Genomic DNA, 25,909 nt, shown 5'->3' with positions numbered 1-25,909 from the left:
TATCCTAAAAAGAGCCCACAGGAAGAAAATGCTGCATTCTCCGAGACAAAAGCACGGGATCACATCACTTTTTATTTATAGCACAAAATCATCACAAGGATTCCCAGACTCACTCACCAGACCAGCGGTAAGTGAAGGAGCAGATTGTCCAAGGGACTGATTCCTCATGCGGACCAGGTTTGAGGTATCTCCAGGTGGCTGCCATATCGTCTGTCCCACTCCACTGTGGACACTATTTGATAAGGGAAGTAACTGTTTTCCTTTAAAAAGAAAACCAAAATAGCATCAGCTTGTTTTTAAACAAGTTTTCAAGCTCAAAATACAATGGTGAAAACAAATATTCAATGTAGAGAAAAAAACATTTAATAAGAAAAAGCAATTTAAAGGTTTTGGAAGCTTAGAACCTGCAAGAGCAACCTGTAAGAGCACATTACCTGTGAATTCATTATGTTTGATAACCAAGTGTGTGCAAAAAATCTAGTTTATATTATGAGGTAATAGGTAAATCCAAACCCATATAGACTTCTATTACTTTATGCCTTTCCACATTTCACACAGCTTAAAAAAGGAAACAATATTTTTCTGCTAATTAAAAAAAATTTCTTTTCCTATAGAGCAGAAATGTTAATGAGCAAAATCTCTTATGTATAATTTTAAAAATTCTTATGAAAAGAACTGTAAATCTAATTGTAAAATATTACCTCTTCTAAAAAGCTTACACATCCTCACCTTCATCTACCATTCAGCAGATTTCATGCAGCTGTGATCAGAGTATAGTGGACATTTAAACATCACTTTGCTTTGAACCATGGATGGATATTTTCTGTTTAAACAATCTCACTATTCTGCAATATCATATTATCTTAAAAGCTAAACAATCCATAGCTCTCCCAAGTCTCCCTGTATCTGATTGATTAGTGCAGACGCTAATCTCCTGTGCTACATACACAAACAATGAGAAGAGTAGCTCCTATCTCGACAAGGTAAACACTGCTGCACTTTACCACAGGAAGTACAGTCACATTTAAAAGGATCTGCTCAATATGTTTTTTTTTCTTGTCAATGTAATGCTCCTTTCTGAAAAACGTCAAGCAGTAAATTTCCACAATGAGAAAGACCTAAAGTCAAAAGTAGATCATATTTTGACTTCATCATAAGAAGTGTGTTCAGAAGAAAAAAAAAGTGATACAAACTGAAAAAAAACCCCATCTAGTTAGTAAGCAGGTATTTTACTTGGAATGACAAGCGCCTACAGTGTTTTTGAAGCCAAAAAGAAACTAAATAATTATTTGAACCTGATACAAAACTCAACTTCCCAGTAAGAAACAGCATAGCAAAATAGGCAAGCTAACAATCAATGCTGCCTTTAAAAGTAAAAGAGGTAAGAATGCATCACGTTGTTTCCTAAAATTCCACTGCTCCCTTCTTTTAACTTTGGTCATCAAGTCTTAACTTCTAACTTTTCAATCTGGGCAATACACAGGAATTAACTGCAAATCCAGTCTCTCTTTTTCACTCCTTTCTACTCATACCTCTTTTTGCATCTTTCTTTTACATAAAATTTTGTGTGCCCTCCCAAAAAGACCTCTAGTTTTAAAGAGACAACTTACCAGTATCTTGTATTACAACTGCTAAGCCAACAATTAATACTGCATCTTTACTACCAATGAACTGTCATATGATCTTTACAAAAGGGCATACCTGACAAAGAACTTGCCAAACTACCTCTTCGCAGCTTGCAATCATCTTGACTCAGCTGACGATGGAGCTTTGTTTTCCCAGCAGATGAAAAGATGTCAGGATTGCTGAGCTTCCTGCAACGTAACGGAGTGGACTCTGCTGTCATCTCCTGTAGAAAGAAAAACAGGCAGAAGTTCATTAATCACAGCTAAGTATCTGTTTTCTGAAACATCTCCAATGCATAGAAAACTGTTTAAAAAAAAAAAAAACAACAAACACATAAACCACACATACAGAGAACAAGCCACTTAAAACTGCAAATCCCTCTCGTGTCACGTATCTGTGTGGAAAACACATCACAATACCTCAGTCAACTATGGTTCTGAAACCACTATTGCTGTAAGGAATATCTTTAAGAATATTCAGAATTAGGAGGCAGTTATGCCACAGCAGTTATTTGCTCTTCCAGTGTGTAGGAAAAGAGGCTACTGAAAAATCAGGCTCAGCTTTGATTCCTGATTATTTCCTGCTAAGGCAAAGAGTATTTTCTCTGAATTTCTTGAATATTTATGCCATCTAGTCTATAAGCAATACAGTCATTGCAATGCCTAAGTGCAACACAAAACTCCTGAGTCACAGCTCTACTACAAGATTATCAGTAAATAATAATTAAACAAGATGATCCTTTGTGAAACATCTTTGGTTTTATCATAAACAAAATCAGACATGCATTTTTCAGAATCACTCCAACACATGTAATTCCTTTCACAGCGTACAGCAAACCTTCAATCAAAATAGCAGTAACAGAACAGTGGCAAGCACAACCACAGGGCTTTCCTCACGCATTTAATTCTTCTGGAGGTGTCAAACTCTCAGTTCCACTCCAGGAATTACAAGGACAGCTGTCATACATGAATTTGAAGATAATGTGACACTTTCCATTATAGCCTATATTGACGAACTTTGTCAAGTCCTCCCTTCTCTGCAGCAGCACAACACATTCCACCAGTCTTAATGGATTGCTCCATTTTCTCTCAAACGCCTCTCGTTAGTTCTACAGCCCTTGAAGCCATGCTTATCCTCATGAAATCTCATCTGAAGCAGAAAATAAACTGCAAGGAAACAAACTGAACGGAACTTTCCCTGCATGATACGTCACCACATGGTTTAACATAGTTTTAAACCACATTTAAATCAAAACTTAATCTACCAGTAGCAGTTTTTAATTAAAATTTGCAGGTTGCAGTCAACATTTATTTCTGAAGTTATTAACTAAAAATCTATTCGGCCTCAAATTGCCCAATCCAAACCAGGATATAATCTTCACTTAGCTCTGAGTCACTCATTCTTGACCTTTCTTAGACCGCATCTCCTTTTAATCATTTTGGCACCTCATAATAGTAAATAACTTTGTTATTTGTTTGAGGGACAAGGGTGCTTTGCTCCACATCTGCTTTGGTGGCGCACCCTTCACAAGTTGAAAGGTACTGATACAATTTCTTCCTCTGGTTACAGTTAGATGTTTAGTCACTCCACTGTCTAAACCAGATCAAGAGAGACACCTGGGTTAAAGTAGGTCACTTCACTTATCCAGTTCATCACACCACTGCAAACACCCACGTTGGCGCAAGAATGGGAAGACACATGAAAACAAGTGACCTGGGGCAGAGAAAACCACTTGAGCTGACACCTACATTAATCTTAAGGCTCTTCACGTACATCTTGCAGCAAGGAGCCTCACATTTTCATTTGATCTTTTCCACAAAGGTACTGCAGACCTTCATCTCCAGCAGCCTATGCTTCTGTTTCTCTGTCAGTTGGAGAGCTGAAAGACAGCTTAGGAGCTTAGGAGCAAGCTAAGTAATTCTGAATTATGAGATTAGCAGTCCCCCAGCTCACCTCCAAGAGCTGCAGAGGCCAAGGGAAGAAAGGCTTTGCTGTTTCTATTTGAAATGGGAGAAAGCAGTTACATATGTATGCATGTCTAAGTAAAGGTTCAGAAACACACACAGAGACACTTTCAATATTGCCTCTCCTAAACGCCTGTAACATCTAAAACACATCATGCACTTCCCAGCTGTCGGTCAGAAAATACTGTACCTTGGAAGAAAACATAGGCACTCCAGGTTAAGAGAAAACTAGTTTAAAATGTCACCCAGCCAACCCTCTCACACTTGTTATGCTTCAATTCCAACAACTGTTCCCAGCATCCTTCAATATCTAGTTACTTCCCAGAAATTCATCCCAGCTGTTGAAAGGCGCTGTGCACAAGATGCTCCTGGTCATCCCCCCAGGCCATATACTGCCTGCTTACACAATTCCCCACAAAAACCAGCTTCATTCCCATCCTCACGCTGCACAGGCCGCGTCCGTGACTGTCTTGCCTTCACCAGGGCATTTGGGTTCCTTTAGGAAGGGGAAGCACAGCCTTGCTTGCAAATTGTATTGCTCTTCCACCGTGTTCAGCCGAGCTGGGAAGAGGGCAGGCAGAACATCGATGGAAGCTCGTGCCAGAAGAAACGGCAGCTCCCTCTGGCCCATCCAGTGCCCATCAGGGACACGGTTTAGTGGTTGATAGGAATGGTTGGACTTGATGACCCTGGAGGTCTTTTCCAACCTAGTGATTCTGTGATCCCTCCCCAAATATATCTGCACTCAAGACTGAAACAGAATATAACCCCTACTTGAACTGCAACTTGGGGCACCTCCTTCACATCTCCTTCCTTCTACCCAGCACAAATGCTAGAAGATAATCTGGAGGACACACACGAAAGAGAATCAGAGAACAGGGATAAAGCCATGTGGAATTTTCTTGGCTACTTCTTTGCTGTTACATCACTTCCACAAACATCTCACATGTCTTCATGAGGATTCCGTGTGACATCCTTAGATTGCAAGGTACACCTTACCCCACTAATAAACCTCCAATAAATCTAGTAATTTTACTCTCAAGTCAACAATTAATTTAGCATCCAACCCAAGAAAAGGAGCAAAAATCAGCACATACAAGAAAGCAGGACTTTCTCTTCATCTGAAATAAAGTAATAAACTATTATTTTGCCTGCAAAAAATTTCATTTTTTGAAATTACAAAAGAAATTTTGAGATTTCTCAAACAGCCACCCCCAGCTTAAGCAACTCCTCCCCACCAGGACTTGTACCACAAAGCTATGAAAGGGACACTCCCCAAAGAATCTACACACACTCCCCAAAGAATCTACACGGTCTTCTACAGGGATTAATACATATGGAAAAATCTTCACACACCTTTTTTTGTTACACACATTAAACGCTTGGGCAATATTGAGAAGACTACAGAGCTGTCGAGTGTTTTGAAGAAAGGCACCCCAGTCACACTCTGCAGGTTTATCTACTGTTAAACTCACTTTTCAGATATCAAAAAAAAATCCAGTGTGATGTTCTGCGACAGCCTGTTGCGTTTTAAAAAATGCGAAGTACAACACAGCCGGTTTAAAATCTCCTTTTCCAAGAGCTGTGCCTACATCGTGTGAGCAAAACAATGAAGAGGGAAAGTTCTAATTCAACAACAATAGAATTGTCTTTCCCAAGATTGTAACTTATTTCACTCACCCACCAAAGCCAAGCTTTAATACCGCAGTCCATAGGCAAACTACACAGAAATGGCAGCAGTTTATGTTATCAGTCTTAAACGAGGAAGGAAAAAAAACCTACAGGAAGACTTTTTCCCTTGTCCTTGTCCAAAGCAAGATTTAATACATACAAAGGACTGAAAAATCTTATACAATATTTCAAACCGATGGATGAGGAAACTCTTTGCAGTGATAAAGCAAAGTTTTGCTTAGATGCTTTCAAATTAGTAAATTAGACCGCCAGAGCAAGTGGTTGAAGAATAGATTGCGTAGCACAGACTGCCGTAATTTTAAGGACTCCGCTTTCACTTGTGAAAAGAAAAAAAATATTGCAGCTTTAGAAATGAAAGCATTAGTAAGCACATAACAGAAACACTGCTCACACCTTGTGAAAAGGACTGTGAACCTCTCTTCATTAATATCTTTTCAAAGGTGACAGAAAAAAAACTTCTTCATTTATCTCGGCTTTGTGGCTTTTGCCACAAGCTAAAAATCAGGTTCAAACAGCCAGCAGAATCCTGCAAAGCTCAGGGCTGAAGATAAAAGCGTCACACAAATGATCTTGATTTGCTAGGCAAAGATTATTCCTACCAGTCCCTCCAGAAGGGGTATACAAAAGTTTGCTCACATAATCTGAAACAGTAGGATATGAAGAAGAATGGCAAAGGATTTTCTTAACAGCAAGATGCTCTGCGTTGTTTCAGCTTGGTCATTTAACACACTTGCACAGAAAAACAGTTGAAATAGCTGTGGCACTGGAAATACATACAAGTCCGTGTCTCTTGCTGAAGTCTCACATAGACGTTATCACACAGCAAAACGAAGAACCAGATAGACTGCAACAATAGCTGCACAGAAAAGACAAGAAACCAAATGCGCTTCCCGATGTGTACGATTACACTAATGTCCCACATTACAAACCTGATGCGTTAATTTCAGAGTACAGCTAAAAGCAACCTTCTCAATCATCTTATCCATTCCATTGCACAGGGAAAGTCTCCCGTGCAATTCAAGCAAGAAAGAGAAGTACAAGCACAGATTCCACCGCAATGATTTTCAGTCGCTCTTTTATTTTTATATTAATTTAACGGTGCTGCAAGAGAGTGACACAGCACAGATCCCTGATCTACAAATGGCAGACAAATACTGGAAGTATGGATGCAAGACAAAGTACTTCCTTGAACTGCCAGATGAAGTACCATACAGTTAGCCAGACGGGTATATCAGCAACAGGTTAATGTTGAGAAAAAACTTGTTAACACCTGTCTTTATGGTCTATGTTTAAGATTCAACAGATCACACAAAGGAGCACTTCCTAACACGTAACTGTTATAACTAACTGAAATATATACCCTTCCTGGAGGTCTCTACAACAAGCAAATTCTGTGGCTAACAAATACTCAAAGCTGCAGGTCAAAACATGTTAAGCTATTAGTCAGGGTGGGCAAAGGGAAACAAAAATATCTACAGAAAAGGTTTTATAGGAGCACACAATTCATGAATAAAAAAATCGAAATATGAGTAATGTTTTTTTTTCTAAAGCCTAATGAATACAACAACCTAGGTCACATGGAAGTGAATTCTAGCAAACTGTCAGAGGGAATGAAAAAATGAAAATTCAAGTACAACAAATTGGCAAAGAATACACTAATATTAGCCCATTTTGTAAGGAAGAAAACCAATGACTAATGCATCTCGAGGATAACTTGACACATTCCGAATTATTTTAAAGTAACAAAAAAAGCCCTGAAAGATGCATTTTCTATTTTTTCAACAGTATTGTTTGTCTTTTAGAAGATAAAAGCCCATTGTGTCACAATTGGGTGCACATATCTAAGAAACACTTTTTTTTCTTCTCAACCATTCCTTATCACTTCATATAATGTGTGTGCATATCCTTAACAAAAGATAAATCTGATCCTGTCATTAGATCTGCTCTAATATACTTTAGAAGACGTTGACAAAGAAAATTAAAGGCTTAGAGAACAGATTGCAAACCAAATATCTGTCCAAATAAGTAGCAATAAACACAATAGAATCTTAGTATTTATGCTTCAGTATTTAGCACTGAAATTTGCCTTCACTTTCTAGCCTGGACATGACATATGGAGGGAAGAGGGCCAGAAGTTTACCAGGAACCTGAGGTGAGCCCAAATGTGACCAAAATGGTAGGCTCAATAAGAACTTGCAACTAAGACTCTTCTTAAATATATCTGCTTTACTCATGAACTCGCCAGTAGCATCCTGAAAAATGTCAGAGACAGCAGAATTAAGGAATATTACATTAAATCAACACAGCTTCTTAGAGGTTATAATATATTGGTTGACTACATCAACAAGAGAGAAGAGCTGTACAGAATATATTACATTATATAAACGTGTTGGTATTTTAAAGACAGACAAGAGTTTCACAATATTTTTCTCTTTAATAGATTTATTTGAAGAACTTTGCAGTAAATCCCAACATTCCCACAAAGATAAATAATATGAACTTCATTTAGTGTCAATACCAAGTTTTCAGAATTACTGGAAAGCTAAGCATTATTGCCACAGTGATGTTTTCAATAAAGATACACAGTTCAACATGCACACATTTAACATTCTGAATCATAGAATAGTTTGGGTTGGAAGGGACCTTAAAGATCATCCAGTTCTGACCCCCCTGCCATGGGCAGGAACATCCCACTGGACCAGGCTGCCCAAGGCCCCATCCAACCTGGCCCTGAACACCTGCAGGGATGGGGCAGCCACAGCTTCCCTGGGCAACCTGTGCCAGTGTCTCACCACCCTCATAGTGAAGAAATTCTTCCTTATGTCTAGCCAAAATCTACCCCTCTCCAGTTTACACCCACTGCCCCTTGTCCTATCACTCCAAGCCTTTGTGAACAATCCCTCTCCAGCTTTCCTGTAGCCCCTCTCAGTACTGGAAGCTGCTGTAAGGTCTCCTCGGAGCCTTCTCTTCTCCAGGCTGAACAATCCCAACTTTCTCAGCCTGAACACCAATAGCTAACTCTGTAGTTACAACAGGGATGACAGAAAAGATATGAAAGAAATTTAAATCTTTCTGTAAAAAACCAAAAATCTCAGTTAAACACAAACACAAAAGATTTCATGTTGTTTCAGGAGGGAAGTTCAAGTTGTTAACTTTGTTGCCAAGTATTCCCAGCTGCAGGAAGGCATTTAAAATCTTGTTAAAAAGAGAAAGTAAATATTTACAGCTATGTGCATTATTACTGCCTCTCTGAGAATCACTGATACGCAGAATCATTTCACTCCTAATGGAGCCACAGTCTAGAAGACGTGGTAATTTGTGATTAAGTGATAAAAGCTGAAATGTTTGGTTCTTATATGAAAACATAAATAACACCACAATAGCTTAAACAAGCAAAGTATTTGATCCTGCTTCAGGATGTTCCTACTAAGAGACAAAAGGGTAGCATAATTCTTAAATTCTGCTTGTAAATGCCTAGAGGCGAAAGAATTTCATCTACGGGAGGAAGAGCTAACAGAGCTTCTACTAAAGTCAAACTTTACAGAAGCTCAAAGAAACCACTACCAATATATCAAGACCCAAAACCCCACAACATGCTTGCTAGTTATATTGAAAACAAAGCCAGTCTGAACAAAGACACTGCACATTAAAGGCCACATCATTTCTTTACCATTAATATCCTAGCATGAGTATTTCAAATATCAAAAGGTTGTAGAGAGCTGGGAAATGAACTCCTGTCCAGATAAAATAAAAACAAAACACGAACAACTCTATCATCCATGATCTGTACATTAGACTCCTGTCTGCTGTAAGGATTTAAGGAACTATGACTGAAAAAAATGTGATTTGCAATAAAATCTATTGTTATAAGACCTCAATAACACCTTCAGACTGAAGATTTTCTTCTGTTAAAACTCAGATGCGCCAAGCGTGTGATGTGTCCCCAACATTACTCACTTGTATTGCTGCACATTTTCTTTAGCATCCTATGTGTTATCAAATACTCAAATTTATTATCTTCTATATTGTTGTTCATTAGGTATTTTACAGTCAAAGAGAGATGTATGTTTAGATTTGCTAAAGACCATAATCCAAGGTTTCAACAAGCCAAAACTTCTCATTAGCCAGTTTCTCACAGACTTATTCAGCTACTTATTATGCAGAAAACACCTCATTTAAGACCTTTTATTACAATCACGCTGTAAGAAAGATTAAAATGCAAATGCTTAAGGAACTAGGCAAGCAGCAGAAACACAGCTGTATCTTATGCTGTGCATTTAAAAGACCTATGATTTTATATTGGCTATAAAAATGAGAAGAATTACCAGAACATTGTGCAGGGTGCCTGAATTCCCTTCAACACAGATGCTATTTTTTTTGTCAATGAGTGAGCTTTCAGATCTCCAATCATATTTATTTTTGTTCACATTCTAAACATTGTCATAGTGTCTCATTATCAGGGAAAGAGTAAAACAACATAAAATACCTACTTATACCTGTGTAAATTCCACTTAATGTCTATAAACAAAGTTACAGTCAAGTACTTTTCATTGGCAACATAAACTCTCTGTTTGTTTACTAAGATGAACAAGACCTAGTGAAAAGTTAAAAGTTCATTCAATTTACATAAACAAACAATTGCTTCATAGCAATAGGGCCTGGAAGAGAATTTCACCTAATTTTATACATGACAGACAGGAAACTCTGGGTCACAGTTCAAAAACCGAAAAGTTATCTGTATTAATACCTGATTCTCAACCCAAAACAATATAGAATTTTCTATGTTTAAAGCACAAATAAAATATACAAAATACCAGCTGAAAATACAAAGTTTGGAAAGTGAACAATAATTCAGGGTAGTAAAATGTGCCTGTTGTATAAAAATGACTTATTTACTAATGGTGCAGAGATCTTTCCTGAAGAAAAATGTTAAGAACTATTAAGTTTGAAGTATAGTCTTAAATAAAAGTCTCTGTTGGCCCAATATGAGACACAGCCCTTAAAAAACATTCCCAAGGCTAAGGGGGCTAGAAATGAGAAATCCATGCCCAACTGCTGTTCCAAGGCTTGTTTCAAAGGAAGCTGCCTACAAAGAAAAGAAAAAGGCAACTCACAAACTGAACTTTAGCAGGGAACCACTCAGATGAGTTAAAGGGGATTTTCTAATTAGATATTCAGTGACTACTCACAGACGTGTCACAGAATTTTAAGACTCAATCTTATTTCATAAAGCTCATACTGTTCAGCAAGAAAAGCATGAAATCAAAAACACTACGGGAATCCTCTTTAACCACACTACTTTTTTGCTCAGGATGCTTTCATATACCATAACTATCACCTGAACAGCAGCAGTAGTGGAACCATCTGTAGGTAGACAAAGACCAGTGGTAAAATAAAATCTAACAAGGCATGACAGTCTGATAAGAGATAGAACACTACTTTTTTCACATTCCTGACAAAGAAAGACCAAGATGCATTTTATTCTGGAGTTTTCATCACTGAAGACAATCGTCATTTGCAGTAGGAAATACTTTTTTTCACTTGTGGCAGTGAAAGTTCCGGTCCTTTGACCTCAGTATTTTTGTCTCCATTAACCATCTGTAATCTTCTCACTTCCTACCACAAATGGGATAAGCACATCAATGCACTGCAAAAACAAGAACCAATTACGCAAAATTTACTCGAGAACAAATTTTCCCTCAGATTCTTCAGCAGGTACACACATGGAGTGGGAAAAAAATATTGTTTTATTATAAGGCTGTAAATAAAACTACCTAAAACTACCTTTAGACCTAAAGGAAATGAAGTCAACCTTTGGAAACAAAACAAAAGCTTAATCCTTAGCTTTTCTTAACAGAAATCACATTAAATGGCAGACAAACTAATTCACAATTCTTATCAATGCCTGCACAAAGAAATGGAGTCTGTACAGTCTGGCACAAAAGTTTCTCCTCATCAAGCAGCATGAGCAGTTCTATCCCAAAGAAATAACAGCCAAAATTTCTTCCCTCCTGCCCGAGAACAAAAACAATGCCCAACTGTTAGGTTAATGAACATCACTGGGCATTAAGTTCAAAGCGAAAGACTACAGTCAGCAGACACTTCTGCTAAAGTGTCTGCAAAACAATGCTGTAAAACAGACTCCCCTCTGCCCTAAAAACAGGGATCACTGCAAAGGTCAAAGAACATGCAAATAACCGAATGCATGATTTAACTTTCAGGGTCACGTATTTCTACCACCATCTTCACACTGCACAGGTCCAATTTAAGTCATTTAATAAAACAGAGAAAGATATATTTGCTACTAATATGCCACGGCATCCATTCATGACTAAATGCTCAAATATCTAAATGCCTACAGTCACTATATTAACTACACAACTCAGTTATAAGCTTCCCTCTAAAACAGTGACTATAATTTATTTATTTATTCTCAATCTTCCGGTGCTGTCCAGAACACTTAACATCAGTCCTGACCATTTAATTTCCTTTTAAAGGTCTTTTCTACAGCTCCACAATAAGATGGGATTTTTACAATAATAAAATGCTTGTAAACACACTAAAGACTGAACAGTGCAATTTTAGTGACTAATAAATCTCTTTTAATTACTAAGCATTCCATTTTTTGAGATGATATTTCCCTGCTTTGGGGCCTTACAATGGCTTCTGGAAAATAAAACTGGGGTCTCACTCCATTTCAAATGGCAAAAAATAAACTCATAAGAAGAGCTGTCAGTAGCCCTCTCATCTAGTTCTCGGTGAACAAGGCATTCTCCTGCAGGGGGTTGGACTAGATGACCTGTAAAGGTCCCTTCCATCCCAAAGCATTCCATGATCTACCAAGAGATTAACAGAACAAACAGCAAAAATACAATGCAAGATATTCAGTTATTTCACGGCTTATTGGAACTTTACTTTTCCCTACACAGCTCCACGTGTCTCCCCATACTCTTTTCCAGTTTTGTCTTTCCAAAAGTTTAACATTTCACTTGCACTGATGAAAGTCAGATTCTTTGGGTCTTGCACGTGCGTCCTCAGAAAGGGCAGAAAGCAGCATAAAGGCCAAAGGTATCTATGCACACTTGCCAATTTGCGTACCTGCATTGTAATAGCAAATTGCATATTAAGGCAGAGCGCAGAGCAGTGTAATTTGATGATTCTAAGCTGTGTGTTCTTCAATGCAAAGAGAAGCAAACCCTAAGTTTAATACCTGGGATAACTGGAAAACAACGTGTACAGGGAGATGGTCTTCCTGGAAACACGAAATCATGCTTAAACTATTTGTACAGTATAAATCAAGCGTTTATGAGGTCCTTCTGTATGTGTATGACTCAGTATCACGAAAAAAGCATGCATAAGTTCCAGTTAGTAATATGCCTTCCTGGAATGTCACATAGAAAATATTTTTCGCAAGAAAAGATTTTTTATAAAAATCTTCAAGCTTCCTGAAATGTAGCTACAACGTTTTCATCCCACAGACAGTAGTGAATTCCCCTCACTCCTCTTGCACTTACTGATTGACTGGATTAAGAAAACACAACACAATGTCTCAAGCCTGGGTCCAACAGTACACACGATTCAATTGTACTAAAACTGCTTTCTATATTCTGCAGGCCAGCTTTTGTTTGCCATTGAAACCATACTGTGCTTTCTTTTCCATCATGAAAGACAAGGTGGTCTGTGAACTCCTCCATCAAATCCAAGAAGGGAAAATCAACAGGGATGGCAGGACCTAAAAATAAAAATCTTTATTTTTTGAATCTTGATGTGGTAGCAGCTAACACCAAAGTGATAAACACACAATGTGTATATTCAGCTAATTTTTTTAAGATGGCTCACAGTCACTGCAAGAAGCCAAGGCTAATAGAACGTAGCCTCAGAGGAGAAACAAATTGAAGTGCTACTGAATATCTGTCTTGAATGGACGCTGGATGTTTGGACAACGTGCAAATAATGGAAGCAGCACTCCAGAAGTGCACCAAAATTCACCTTATTGTAACAATTGTTAAGTATTTTCACTATTAGCAGAATTAGCTGAGAAGCCAAAAACCTACAAGAGTTTCAGAAATACTAGCACGACACAGCAAAGGCCCCAGAAAAAAAAACCAATCCAAGTGTCATTCAATTAAGTAGTTAAATAATTCATTTTGGCTTTGTACTGTTGAAAATGTTTATGGTGGATTACTTGTCACACTATGGAGCAAAAAACATTAGAGAAAATCTTCCTATATCAACAGTTCATGAAGACGTGTGGACTGCAAGTGAATCAGAAACTACATTTCAAAAATTCTTGAGCTCCCCACAGTCCAGCCTTAACACTGCTATGTTCTTCCAGGAATCTAAACAGGAACACGGAACATTTTAAAGCACCATGTCACTTTTACATTCAAGAAAATTCAGACCAACTAAAAGGCTTTAGGAAGTATTTTATTGTTAATTGTTTACTATACGTATAACAAAAAGTGAAAATATTTATGATGCAGTTCTAGTAGCAAAGGTATGCTTTTTTCCTGAAAAGAAATAAGAGCATCATCCTATTTTTCCACATAAATAACGGAATTAACACTAGAGCAAGTCCAAACAGCAAAAAAATGCACAGATTAGAGGAAGAGCAAGAAAAATAAAGAAAATGTTTCAAAGCAGGTTTTAAAGGTAACAACAGTTACTTCATTACAAACCAAACAAGGCATTCAGATCTCTCGATTACGTATCACGGAGTGCCAACTTCCTACAGCCAAGAGGGACACCTATCGAGACATCAAAAAAACAAGCACATCTTCCTCACTCAAAACAGATTTTTCTACTTCCTTGCAAAAAGGTAGAAGTTTTTTGAGTGACCATGAACTCAGCTTCATCTTCCAAAGAGCAGCATTTTCACCAGCATCAAAAGATACTGCAACACCACAAAAAGACACTAACCACAGCCCTTCATTATTTGATGTGGAAATTAAATTGCTACGACTCTACATAACCTGTCTACTTAGCTGCTGTTCTTGAGGAACAAGGTCTTGATGGGTGACAAAGCTTTTTGTTCAAACTCAAATAGTTCACTAGCCTGGTGGTCTTCACTGCTTCCTTAGCTTCGGCTACTCAGGTTCTATGAATAAGAATTAAATAAGAGTAAAAACAAATTATTTTAAAGAAACGTCTATCGTATTGTACCTCTAATAATCCACTGCATTTCTTATAAGCAACAAAGCCATGTTGGTTTATGGAGCACAAAAGACAGCTCAGGCAATAATAACAACCTATCCGATAAAAATGAAGAACTGCCTCTTCTAGAGACTCTAAGAATACCTCTACAGGCAGGGGAACGTTCATGTTCTTTGCACTGCAGGAATGCATATGAGCTTGCACAAGAAGTAATTTAACTTCTAGATGGAAAGTCAGTAACACGTACCCATTCCTCCAACACAAGGCACATGTGTACTACGTGGTTTCCCAAAGCATACAGTCATGATACCCACAGTGTTTCAGCCTTTTGTAGATGCCCAATCCCAGCCTGGGACAAGCACTCCACAGTTGTCCTCAAGTGCAAATACCAAGTAGCAGCAGCTTTCCTCTTCAAGCTAATAACGGGTAACAACAAGTTCCCACACCAAATCCAGCCACTTCTGACAGACTCCTTTCAGCTTCTTCACTCCTTTGGACAAGAAATAGAGAGCACTGCTGAACTAAAACACAGATCATCAGCAGTGTGAACACCTATACATTTATCACCTCCCCGCTGCCTGCGTTGGTGTTCTAAAATGCTATATATGACGTTAGTATGGCTAATACGCAACATTTGCTCTTACTCTTCACTTGTGACAGGAAACCAAAACCTTAAATGAGCGAGCTGAATCATCTAAGGCACTGAAGCAATGCCTACCTACTTATTGATTTACACAAATCAATTTAAACAAATTAGGTTCATCCATTAATATTCAACTTCGAGGGAGATGATGTTTTATTATGACAGGCCAGAGAAGTGCCACATGCCCTGTGGCTGTATTTTGCTATTACCTAACAAGCCCATGGCAGAACTGGTTGACTACTCCCCTTTGCCTGCTTTTAGATGACTCTCTTCTTCAGTCACTTTCCCACACACACACTTCTGAACATGAGCACAAACATACAAGTGAACTCAGAGTGACACGTGGCCAGCAGCTGTCATTGCTGCCTGACTGAAAAACAGCAACTCTGGCAAATAAAGACATGAGCAGGAGTAGCTCTGTCATCAACAAGAATTAGCTTATGAAAGGCAGCAGCACATGCCTACAGGACACTGAGAGGTTTGTTCTTTCCGGATTCTTTTCTTGCCTCCTCAGGAAAAGGACAGAGAAGTAAACAGAGGCAAAACCATACATGTCATAGGGAACAGCTCCTTCTTCCACATCTATGCTCTGCCTTCTTCACTATCTTTATTTCTTTACAGGGAAAGAGATAAACTTAAGAAATTAAACTCTGAGGTTGAGTAAGAATGCCTGCCACCCAGCCATACACTCTGGACTCTGGTTCACCATATAGCATCTTCTCATACAAAAAGAAAACAAACAAAACCACACTTATTGTTTGTTGCTGTCTCCCTGAATGAGAAAACGAGCTAGACAGCAACAAAGAAAGGGAGATGGGAAAAGGAAGCCTGAGGTCTACAAAGAGTAACAGAGTTTTTAACAGTAAGTCACATCCACAGCTGATAATTTAGGAGTCTTTATCAATGTCTTCCTTAAGGCTCTCTTCAGCTTCTTTGATGAAACAGGCATGGCCGGGATTGCCCGAAAATCAGCCCTAAATTGCAATAATATCCCAAAACAGGTAGCTGGAAGTATTTATGTAAGCAGATGGCTCCCAGTCTTCTAGAAGTCAGCAGCACCCTGTCTCGACTTTTGTAAGAGGAGGCAATGATGCTTATGGAATATATTTGGCTATGTTTTATCTCTATTTGGTTTTTTATGGAAATTGAGCATGGATATTAAAAACTACACTTGATTGCAAATGCAATCTGCATTGCTAGCAATATGCCTATTGGACCCCATTTACTTCTCGAATTTTGGAAATAAACTGCCATCTTCTTCAGATTCATCCCAGCTTGTAGGTTTTGACAGGAAGTTAGAAGGAATAGTTTTGAGTGTTGTGATCTGTTAACCATAGGGTCCATGGTTGGGGAGGAGACCAGAAGCTGGGACAGAGCTCTGATCAGCAGCCTGAGAGAATGATGAGCTCAGAAGAAAATGCCAGTCGAACTCTAAAAGCTTGTTTCTTCACCTAGCAAACAAAAGGGAAGACACATGGCAGACAAAACCAAAGAAAACCAAACTGTTACACAGTCTATGTGCAGGACTCATCGCTATAGAGGCACTGCCTCTAATAGCACTGATGGCACCTTGAGGGAAGAGAAAAAAAGAGAATATGCTTATTATATTTGAGGCACAAAAGTTCTGATTAGGAGAAAAAAAAAAGATCTCTTCCATTCCAAGGCTTGCCACGCAGCAAGGGAAGAATGGTAACAGCTTCTTTGCAGCTGTAGAGGCAAAACAAATCTGACAAGCACTCTAGGATTTCTCCCTGCTGGTCACTGACTGCTTTCCAAAAAAATGAATGGGGTGAGAAGGCAGCGGAAAAATCCTTTGCCATTCCTTCCTGACAAAAAAAAAAAATCAAAATACAAAGATAGCATGAAAGGGGGGATAAGCCTCCTAACCCAACATTTGTAAGCACTCTTGGATTCATTTACACGGTATCCCGAATACAGGGAATAGAAATATCCACATAGGCATAACGTTACAGAACTTCCTATCATACAACACACCCAACTGTGGTAATCCCTAAAACTGTCAAAAGGCAAGTATCAAACAGTTAAGGAGAAGTAACCTTCTCTGCCATCACACCACTCCAGTTTGCTGCCACAGTAACACCTATTTTTGGTGCACACCCTCCAAGAACAACCAGGAGAAAAGCACACAGTGCTAGGAGTAAAAGAACTCAGTTCTATGAAGCAGAAGAACTCCATGTCTTCTGTTCCAATTGAAGCTAGATTTTACATTTTAAATACTTATGCATGGAAAAGATATCAGAGAGTAGGGAATTTTTACTGCCTGTGCTAGCACAGGCATATTCCATAGCTGAAAGCTAGACATCATAAAAAAACAAACCTTGAAATAAGATGTCGTTTAGTTTTCTATCTGCAGGAATAATAAAACATAGGCAGAGCTTTCCAGAACAGGTGACCGACACACCGTGATCTAAGGGTAAGATAAGATCAGTTTCTAAAAGAGATGTTTTAATTTATCTTTCAGGAAAGCTCCACAGCCTGCACATGTGAGAAAACCATACTGGATAAGCACTATGATCTGCTCTGGCTTTGGGAAGTACAGATCTATGAAGTTTCAAAGACAGAGAGAGAAAGGAATATTTTTGCTACTCTCAAAGTTCCAAGAGATTATAAACTATCTGATTGTTAAGTCAGTTATCCTGTTCAAAGGTCAGGAAATACTTTCTATCCAGTGCAGAAATAACATGTACTGTCTGGGGAATATGCAAGATCTCCCTTCTTCAGGCACACCAAAGTTTACAGCTGGAGACAGCCTTCTGCACTGAATGTCTCTAGAAAGGGCCCCTCCAACAAAAAAATAAACAGAACCAAGAAGGTTTTACCTCCTTCTCAATATTATGTACGCAGCTTTGCCTGCTGGCATCTGCTGAACACTTCCTATACAATGAAGGTGTGTAGCAGGGGAGCCTCTAGGTCTAGCAGCGTTTCCATCCAACTCTTCAGCAGCAGCAAAGTTAAACTTCATACGTGACGAAGGGTCCACCTAATGCAAAATCCCACCTCAATAACTTGCAGTCCCTCTACCAGCCCCTTGAACTGCTTGTTGAGATTCTGCTACTGTTACCCCTTCATCTCTTTACCATCCTGCAAAATCACAAAGTCATTGAACCTACTCATAAATCCTCTCCCGGCTCTGGGCGTCCATAGCAGGAGGAGAGGGAAGCTTGACAGAAGGGAGGGTAACATGCTGACACGCACGGGGTCTGTTTCTGTTCCCTCGTCCTGTCACATCTCCAAGCAAAGCACCACTGGGCAGCACCCACTCCTTCACTGGATGCCTTTAGAGCACAGAATGCTGTTCAGCAACATTCAGTGTCCTCTGCTTTTCCTTCTGACCCTCAAGCTCCATCCCCCTAGACCTTCCACAATACTTCAGCTTTCCTTGTATCTGTTTATTCATCCATGCTTTCAGAGGAAGATAAGATTTAGATTTGTTAGGGACAGGATAACAGTCACTCCTCATGGAAAAAAAAACAACAATAAAACCAGCAAAAGCACTTCCTACAGACAAGTAAAGAAAAGTATCATGCATTTGCCCCACTGTAACGTTCTCCTAGGTGGTCGTTAATCTGAGCTGTTTCCCTCAGGTGGATGCAGTCTGCCTATTTAATAACCTTCACTAGATCCCTCCTCCAATACTTCAACTCTGGATGCTTTTTGCGTCTGTTACATCCTTTAGCAAAAAGCAAAGTCATTTTATGTGAAGATCCACCTATTTCTAAGCCTGAATCCTGTCTTAACAGTAGAAGGACCCGTCAGCTGCTGTTTGCTATCTACCCTCTACATACAAAGCATGGTCTTGCTCGTACATAACCCCCCTAAGTCACATCTTCTAGACACTGAAGAATCATTTGTATGAGAACTTCAATCTTGGACTTCTACCTGGAGCAGAAAATGCTAATAAAAGCACCTCTCGCAAATATTAGCTATGATCCACGTGGGGTCTTTCTCAAGAAATATCACAATGCCCCGAATTAATTGTGTAAGCATGATATGGGAACAATACAATGCTTACGTGCCGCTGGATGAGGGTGACTTATTCATAAGCAACAGTAACTTTCACCCCAACTTTCCATTTTTCTCCTTCAAAGCAGTCAGCAAGCATACAATGATTAAGCTGATTCCTCATGGAAATCCAAGTGGGCTGTGTTTGACAAAAATGCCCTCACTCAATGAAACTAAGCTGTCACTGACAACTCAACTATGAATTAATGACTGACTAACAAATAGGAAATAAGAATTTGGAACAATTGGCCTTTTTCCCAAAACAGAAGGATCACTCCCACTCCTATGGAGTCCCACAGGATCTGTTCTGGGCTGGATACCTTCAACAACTTAAGGCAAAATCTAGGAAATAAGCTTAACACTTACGTGACCGAGCTTGCTGACAATGCTTAAAGTTATTCAAGGTGGCAAAAGTGACGGCAAAACATCTGAAGACCTGAACGATACTGTTTAAATGGGCTGTAAAATAGCAGATAAGATAAATGATGCACAGTGCAAAAAAAAAAAAAAAAAAAATCCTAAATTTATATACACAATGACAAATTCTGAATTAGATATTAGCATTTTAAAGTGTGAGAGTGGAGTTATAACAGACAGTTCCATAGAAGTGGCAACTCCATGCTTAAAGATTGGCAGGTAAAAGATTAAAGAATAAAACCTAATATGCTATCTAAGTTTACAAGGTGTCACACATTGAAATACTGTGGCCAGTCCTGGTTACTGTTTCTTAACTCTGTACCTCTGATCCCTACATCACTGTCTCCAATCAGGAAAACACCTGCAAAAGCTGCAAAGAAAAGAGCAAGGACCATGACGAGGATAGAGTCACTTCTCTCTGAAGCTCCTCTGGAATCATCACAAGCAAGAGATGGTAAATAAACAGTTCTCAAGCTGTAAACCACATAGAAGGGTCTTCTCCTTCATCACCTCTTCCAATACAAGAATTAACAAACAAGACATGAAACAAGCAGGTAGAAAAATCAAAAACAAACAAGAAGAAGTGGGTTTTCCACACAAAATGTGCTTAAGCCTTGCAGCTCTCAGCCACAGGATGCTGTGGATGCTACAAACGCACACAGCTTCAAATACCGATTGGACAAATTCATAGGAGAAAAAACCCACTGGGGGGACTAAAAACAAATATCACCTCTAGTTCAGGAAATCTGTGAGCCACAAATTACTGGAGGCTGGGAGAGGTATTTCCTCAATATACACTATGCTTTTCCCCAAGCATCTGCTTTTGGCAGCCCGGTGAGGCAGGATACCAGGCTGGAGACATCTTTAATGTGACCAAGTCTAGTAATCTTTATATTCCTATGGAACTCATAAAAAAGTGAAAATATTAATCATATGTAATGTCAGAATGACAAGGACAGCACATCAAAGGACCAAATTTTCAAAGGCATAAAGGTCAGTACAGCGATTAACTACTACAGGCATGGTTTGACAGGTACTTTTTCGAGCATTAGAGCAGCTTAGTCTCCCCCAACCACAAACTTGCACAAATGTATGGCAAACAAACTGTGAAATCTGAATTTAACTCCCAACGGTTCCCTGCAGCTGTGCGCACTGCTGCATCGGTACAGCCAAGGGCATGTACAGCCTTGGAAACAACAGGGCTACTCCAATCAGAAGTGCCCCCAAAGGAAAGATTTGTCAAGCTACAAGCTGCATCAATGAAAACAGAGTATCATGCTGCTTTTTGCATCTCAGAAGGCCCTTTCCACCACAAACACATTATCAACTCTTGACGTTTAAAGAAATAGTGAATTACTGATATTAAAGACAGAAGCACTGTGTGTATACTTATCTTTCCTGTTTATTAAATTTGTCCAATGTGTTCATTTCCAGTTGCTTACTGCATTTACAAAACTTCTACCACTTCAAACGGAAGACAAGAGGGGAGAAGGGATGAGGTTTTCCTCTAAAGTTTGAGGGGGGTTCTCACACAGGTTGTGTAGAAGCTTTCTTCAGCCACAAAACTCCTGAAACAATCCGTCACTGAGGACCTGCCAGCACCTAAAGATCTGTTCCTACGAGTCACACCAGGTCCTGGTCAGAGCACCCGAGCTAAAAACAAACTTGGCAGTATCTCCCACTAAAACACTTGTGCATCTCAAAAAACAGCATTTCTGAATTTGCAGCTTTTCCTGTTTTGTAGCACTCGTGTTGCTTTGGTGAAGCTTCCTGAGTGTCCAATACATTATATGATTCGCAACCTGTTCTGTATGCATGTTTGGTGGAAAGCTTAGCTCACAGGTACCAAGAATGGAAATAACTTCCTCTAATTTCCATGTCAATATCATATGCAACATGTCAAAACAGTACAACAAACACCTTGCTATTGCATTTGATAGCTCTATCAACCCCTATTTTAATGGACAGTCAGGAAGAAACTAAGTCACTTCCTCTTCTTTTCAGATTTTTTTTCCTGAATGAGTATATTGGTGTTCTTCAATTGTTTCAGGAACTGACAAGCATCAAAAGCAGCAGCACCTCTTAACCACCTGTCTTAACAGGGCACTAGAGAAGAAAATTAAAAAACAGAGCTCTCTTCCTCCAGGGCCCAATCTGAGAAATCTGCATTCAAGAGAGATGCACTAGTTAAAGCCAAAATGCAGCTCTCCTAGAACTGAAGGCAAAGTAATGCAGATTTTCTAGAAAAACCTAAGAAGTAATTAAAAAAAAAAAAAAGGAGTAAACCTCTGCATCTGCAACAATGACGTAAACTTAAGACACCTTTCTGACAGAAAAAGTCAAATAACCTAGCTTTCCACTTTGCTCCTAAAAATGGCAAAACAATGAATTACAGCATCCTGGGGATCTTCATGCTTGTGATACCTTCTCCTCTTCAAAAAAAACCAAAAAAACATTAGTTGCCATCTACATTTTTAAACTGCTAAGTCTCATCCCTCTTTTTTCTCTCTTGTAAAACTGGGGATATCAAAACACATCGAAACTAAGTTTAAGATCCCTTGGGTCTCAGCCCCATGAGTCTTAGCAGCAGCCAGCACGTCCTTTTTTTGTGAGGCAAGACATAGATGTGGACATGTGGAACTTAGGCACTCTCATTTTTAACCAGTCTATGCATTTTCAAATATCTGCAAAAGTACATTGCCTAAATAAACCACTTCTTGCATTAAGAATTAAGACCCCAAGATGCATCACAATTAACATCACGATCAGGAGCGACCTATAGAAGGTTGCTAGCAAGACGTATTCTGCAATTATTCATACCAGCAAGCATATAGATTCATAGAGTTGTTTGGTTGGAAAAGACCTTTGAGATCATCAAGTCCAACCGTACCTGTCCACTACTAAACCATATCCCCCTCATCCACCCATCTTTTAAACACCTCCAGAGATGGTGATTCAACCACTTTCTTGGGCAGCTGTTCCAGTGCCTGAGAACTCTCTTGGAGAAGAAATCTTTCCTGACATCTAATCTGAACCTGCCCTCGCACAACATGAGGTCATTTCCTCTCATCCTATCACTTCTTACTTGGGAAAAGAGACCACCACCCACCTCTCTACAACCTCCTTTCAGGGAGTCGTAGGCAGTATTAAGGTCTCCCCTTAGCCTCCTTTTCTCTAGGCTAAATAACTCCAGTTGCCTCAGCCACCTCTCATAAGGCTTGTTCTCCAGCTCCTTCACCAGCTCTGCTGCCCTTCCCTGGACGCACTCCAGAAAAAAAACGTCCTTCTTGTACCAAGGGGCCCAATACTGAACACAGGATTCGAGGTGCAGCCTCACCAATGACGAGTACAGAGGAAGGATGATTTCCTCGGTCCTGCTGGCCACGCTGCTTCTGATACAGGCCAGGATGCTGTTGGCCTCCTTGGGCACACTGCTGGCTTATATTCAGCCGGCTGTCAACCAGCACCACCAGGTCCTTCTCTGTCAGGCAGCTGGCACAGCTGGATTTCACTGCATCCTCCCTGGCTTCTCCACTGGCACTATAGGCAGGGCTCAGGACACCGTACGTAAAAGGTGTCTACCAAGAGGATGGAGACTCCCTCTTTACAAGGAGTCACATGGAAAAGATGAGGGATAACGCGTGGGGAGATTGCAACTGGATTCTAGAAGAAAATTTTTCACACATGAGAACAGGTAAACATTGAAATAATCTACCCATGGAAGTGATAGATTCCTCTACACTGGACACTTCGAAGTCTCAGCTTGACATGGTTCTGACCCATCTCACTTAAAAGGCTGCACCAGATGCTCCATGAGGTCCCTTCCAACCCGGCATTCATTCTAGGATTTACTCCTTGCTGACAGCACACAGACACCCACCAAGCCTGCCCTTTCCTTTCCTGAAGGGGACACTTCTAAGGCTCAGCTTGAGGTGGTTCCGACCCATCTCATTTAAAAGGATGCACCACATGACCCTTGAGGTCCCTTCCAACCCGGCATTCATTCTAGGATTTACTCCTTGCCGACAGAACGTGGACATCCACCTAGCCTTCTCTTTTCTTTCCTGGAGGGGACACTTTCAATGTGCAGCTTGACATGGTTCTGACCCATCTCATTTAAAAGGCTGCACCAGATGCTCCTCGAGGTCCCTTCCAACCCGGCATTCATTCTACGATTCACTCCACGCCACCAGGACACAGACACCCACCAAGCCTGCCCTTTTCTTTCCTGGAAGGGACACTTTCAATGTGCAGCTTGAGGTGTTTCTGACCCATCTCATTTAATAGGATGCACCACATGACCCTTGAGGTCCCTTACAATCCGGCATTCGTTCTAGGATGCACGCCACACCGACAGAATGCAGATATCCACCAAGCCTGCCCTTTCCTTTCCTGAAGGGGACACTTCTAAGGTTCAGCTTGATGTGGTTCTGACCCATCTCACTTAAAAGGCTGCACCACATGACCCTTGAGGTCTCTTCCAACCTGGCATTCATTCTAGCATTTACTCCACACCAACAGAACTCGATGATCCAGTGGGTCTCTTCCAACCTGGTTATTCTATGATTCTATGATCCACCTGGTCTGCTCTTTTCTCTCCTGAAGCAGACACTGTTAAGGCTCTGCTCAATGTGGTTCTGACGCATCTCATTTAAAAGGCTGCACCAGAAGATCCTTGAGGTCCCTTCCAACCCGGCATTCACTCTAGGATTTATTCCTTGCTGACAGCACACAGACACCCACCAAGCCTGCCCTTTTCTTTCCTGGAGGGGACAGGAAAGGCTCAGCTTGAGATGGCTGTGACCCATCTCATTTAAAAGGCTGCACCAGATGATCCTCAAGGTCCCTTCTAACCCGGCATTCATTCTAGGATTCACTCCACACCACCAGGACACAGACACCCACCAAGCCTGCCCTTTTCTTTCCTGGAGGGGACACTTTTAATGCTAAGCTCGTGGAGGTTCTGACCCATCTCATTTAAACGGCTGCACCAGAAGATCCTTGAGGTCCCTTCCAACCTGGCACTCGTTCTACGATTCACTCCACACCACCAGGACCCGGACCCCCCCCCCCCCCCCAAGCCCGCCCTTCCCTCTGCCGGGCGGGGAGAAGGAAGCGGCGCTGACCCCAGAGGATGCTCGGCGGATGCTCTGCGAGCTCCCCCTCCCCGGAGCCCCGCGATGCGGCAGCCGCAGCCCCGGGGGGGGGGGGGCGGCGAGACCGGGTGCCCCCCCCGCCACGCGAACGCGTGGCGGGGGGGGCCACCCGGTGTCGCCGCCCCCCCCCCAGCTGGTTTCATTGCCCCCCACCCCGCGGTTTTACCCTCTCCGGTGCCCCCGCCGCCCTGGCGTCGTCCGCTTCTTTCCTGCCGCCCCCCATCAGGGCTGCTCTGCGCTCCGCCGCGCCGCCTGCCACCGCCCGCCCGGCTTCCCTCCTCGGCGGCGGCGGCGGCGCCGCTTTGTCCCCCCGGGCTCGTCCCTTTCTCATGTCGCCGCGGGTTCTCAGCCCTCCATGGAGGGAGAGAGAAAGGGCGGGGAGGGAGAGTCGGGGGGGGTGTCACGGGGAGAAGCGGCGCCGCCGCCGCCACCACCTGCGCGCGGGGCGGAGGGACATCCCCGCGCCGCCCGCTCCCGCGCGGCCGCCGGTACCGCCCCCCCCCCCCCCCACCCCGATCCCCGCCCCGGCTCGCGGGATCTCGCGAGACTTGGAGGGTGTTGGGAGGTGGGGGCGAGAGTGGCGGGGAATAGAATCGTAGAATCACAGAATAACCAGGTTGGAAGAGACCCACCGGATCATCGAGTCCAACCGTTCCCATCAATCACTAAACCATGTCCCTTAGCACCTCATCCACCCGTGCCTTAAACCCCTCCAGGGAAGGTGACTCAACCCCCTCCCTGGGCAGCCTCTGCCAGTGCCCAATGACCCTTTCTGTGAAGAATTTTTCCCTAATGTCCAGCCTAAACCTCCCCTGGTGGAGCTTGAGGCCATTCCCTCTTATCCTGTCCCCTGTCACTTGGGAGAAGAGCCCAGCTCCCTCCTCTCCACAACCTCCTTCCAGGTAGCTGTAGAGAGCAATGAGGTCTCCCCTCAGCCTCCTCTTCTCCAGGCTAAACACCCCCAGCTCTCTCAGCCGCTCCTCATAAGGCCTGCTCTCCAGCCCCTTCACCAGCTTTGTTGCTCTTCTCTGGACTCGCTCCAGAGCCTCAACATCCTTCTTGTGGTGAGGGGCCCAGAACTGAACACAGGATTCGAGGAGCGGTCTCACCAGTGCCGAGTCCAGAGGGAGAAGAACCTCCCTGGATCTGCTGGTCACGCCGTTTCTGATACAAGCCAAGATGCCATTGGCCTTCTTGGCCACCTGGGCCACTGCTGGCTCATGTTCAGTCGCTGT

The 25,909-nt window shown here is 41.4% G+C and overlaps 1 protein-coding gene across 9 annotated transcripts in view; it reads right to left on the bottom strand.

Moving 5' to 3' along the window:
* Positions 1 to 25,043, bottom strand: part of MAST2 (microtubule associated serine/threonine kinase 2) — a 194,503-nt gene extending 169,460 nt beyond the window's left edge. For 6 of the 9 annotated variants that reach the window (XM_069863006.1, XM_069863014.1, XM_069863007.1 and 3 more), the window contains exons 1-3: positions 24,841 to 25,043; positions 1,702 to 1,849; positions 118 to 260 (exon numbers count right to left, since the gene is read on the bottom strand). In XM_069863006.1, the coding sequence (XP_069719107.1) occupies positions 118 to 260; positions 1,702 to 1,849; positions 24,841 to 25,005 (456 nt within the window). In that variant the 5' untranslated portion in view covers positions 25,006 to 25,043. Of the gene's footprint in view, positions 1 to 117; positions 261 to 1,701; positions 1,850 to 3,374; positions 3,477 to 19,467; positions 19,486 to 24,840 lie in introns of those variants that run through there. The other 3 variants (XM_069863010.1, XM_069863013.1, XM_069863012.1) reach the window with 3 other exon arrangements.
* Positions 25,044 to 25,909: the final 866 nt, after the last annotated feature.

Source organism: Phaenicophaeus curvirostris, chromosome 8 (assembly GCF_032191515.1).
Source record: "Phaenicophaeus curvirostris isolate KB17595 chromosome 8, BPBGC_Pcur_1.0, whole genome shotgun sequence".
NCBI lineage: Eukaryota > Metazoa > Chordata > Aves > Cuculiformes > Cuculidae > Phaenicophaeus > Phaenicophaeus curvirostris.
This window is presented reverse-complemented; position numbering and strand designations above follow the sequence as displayed.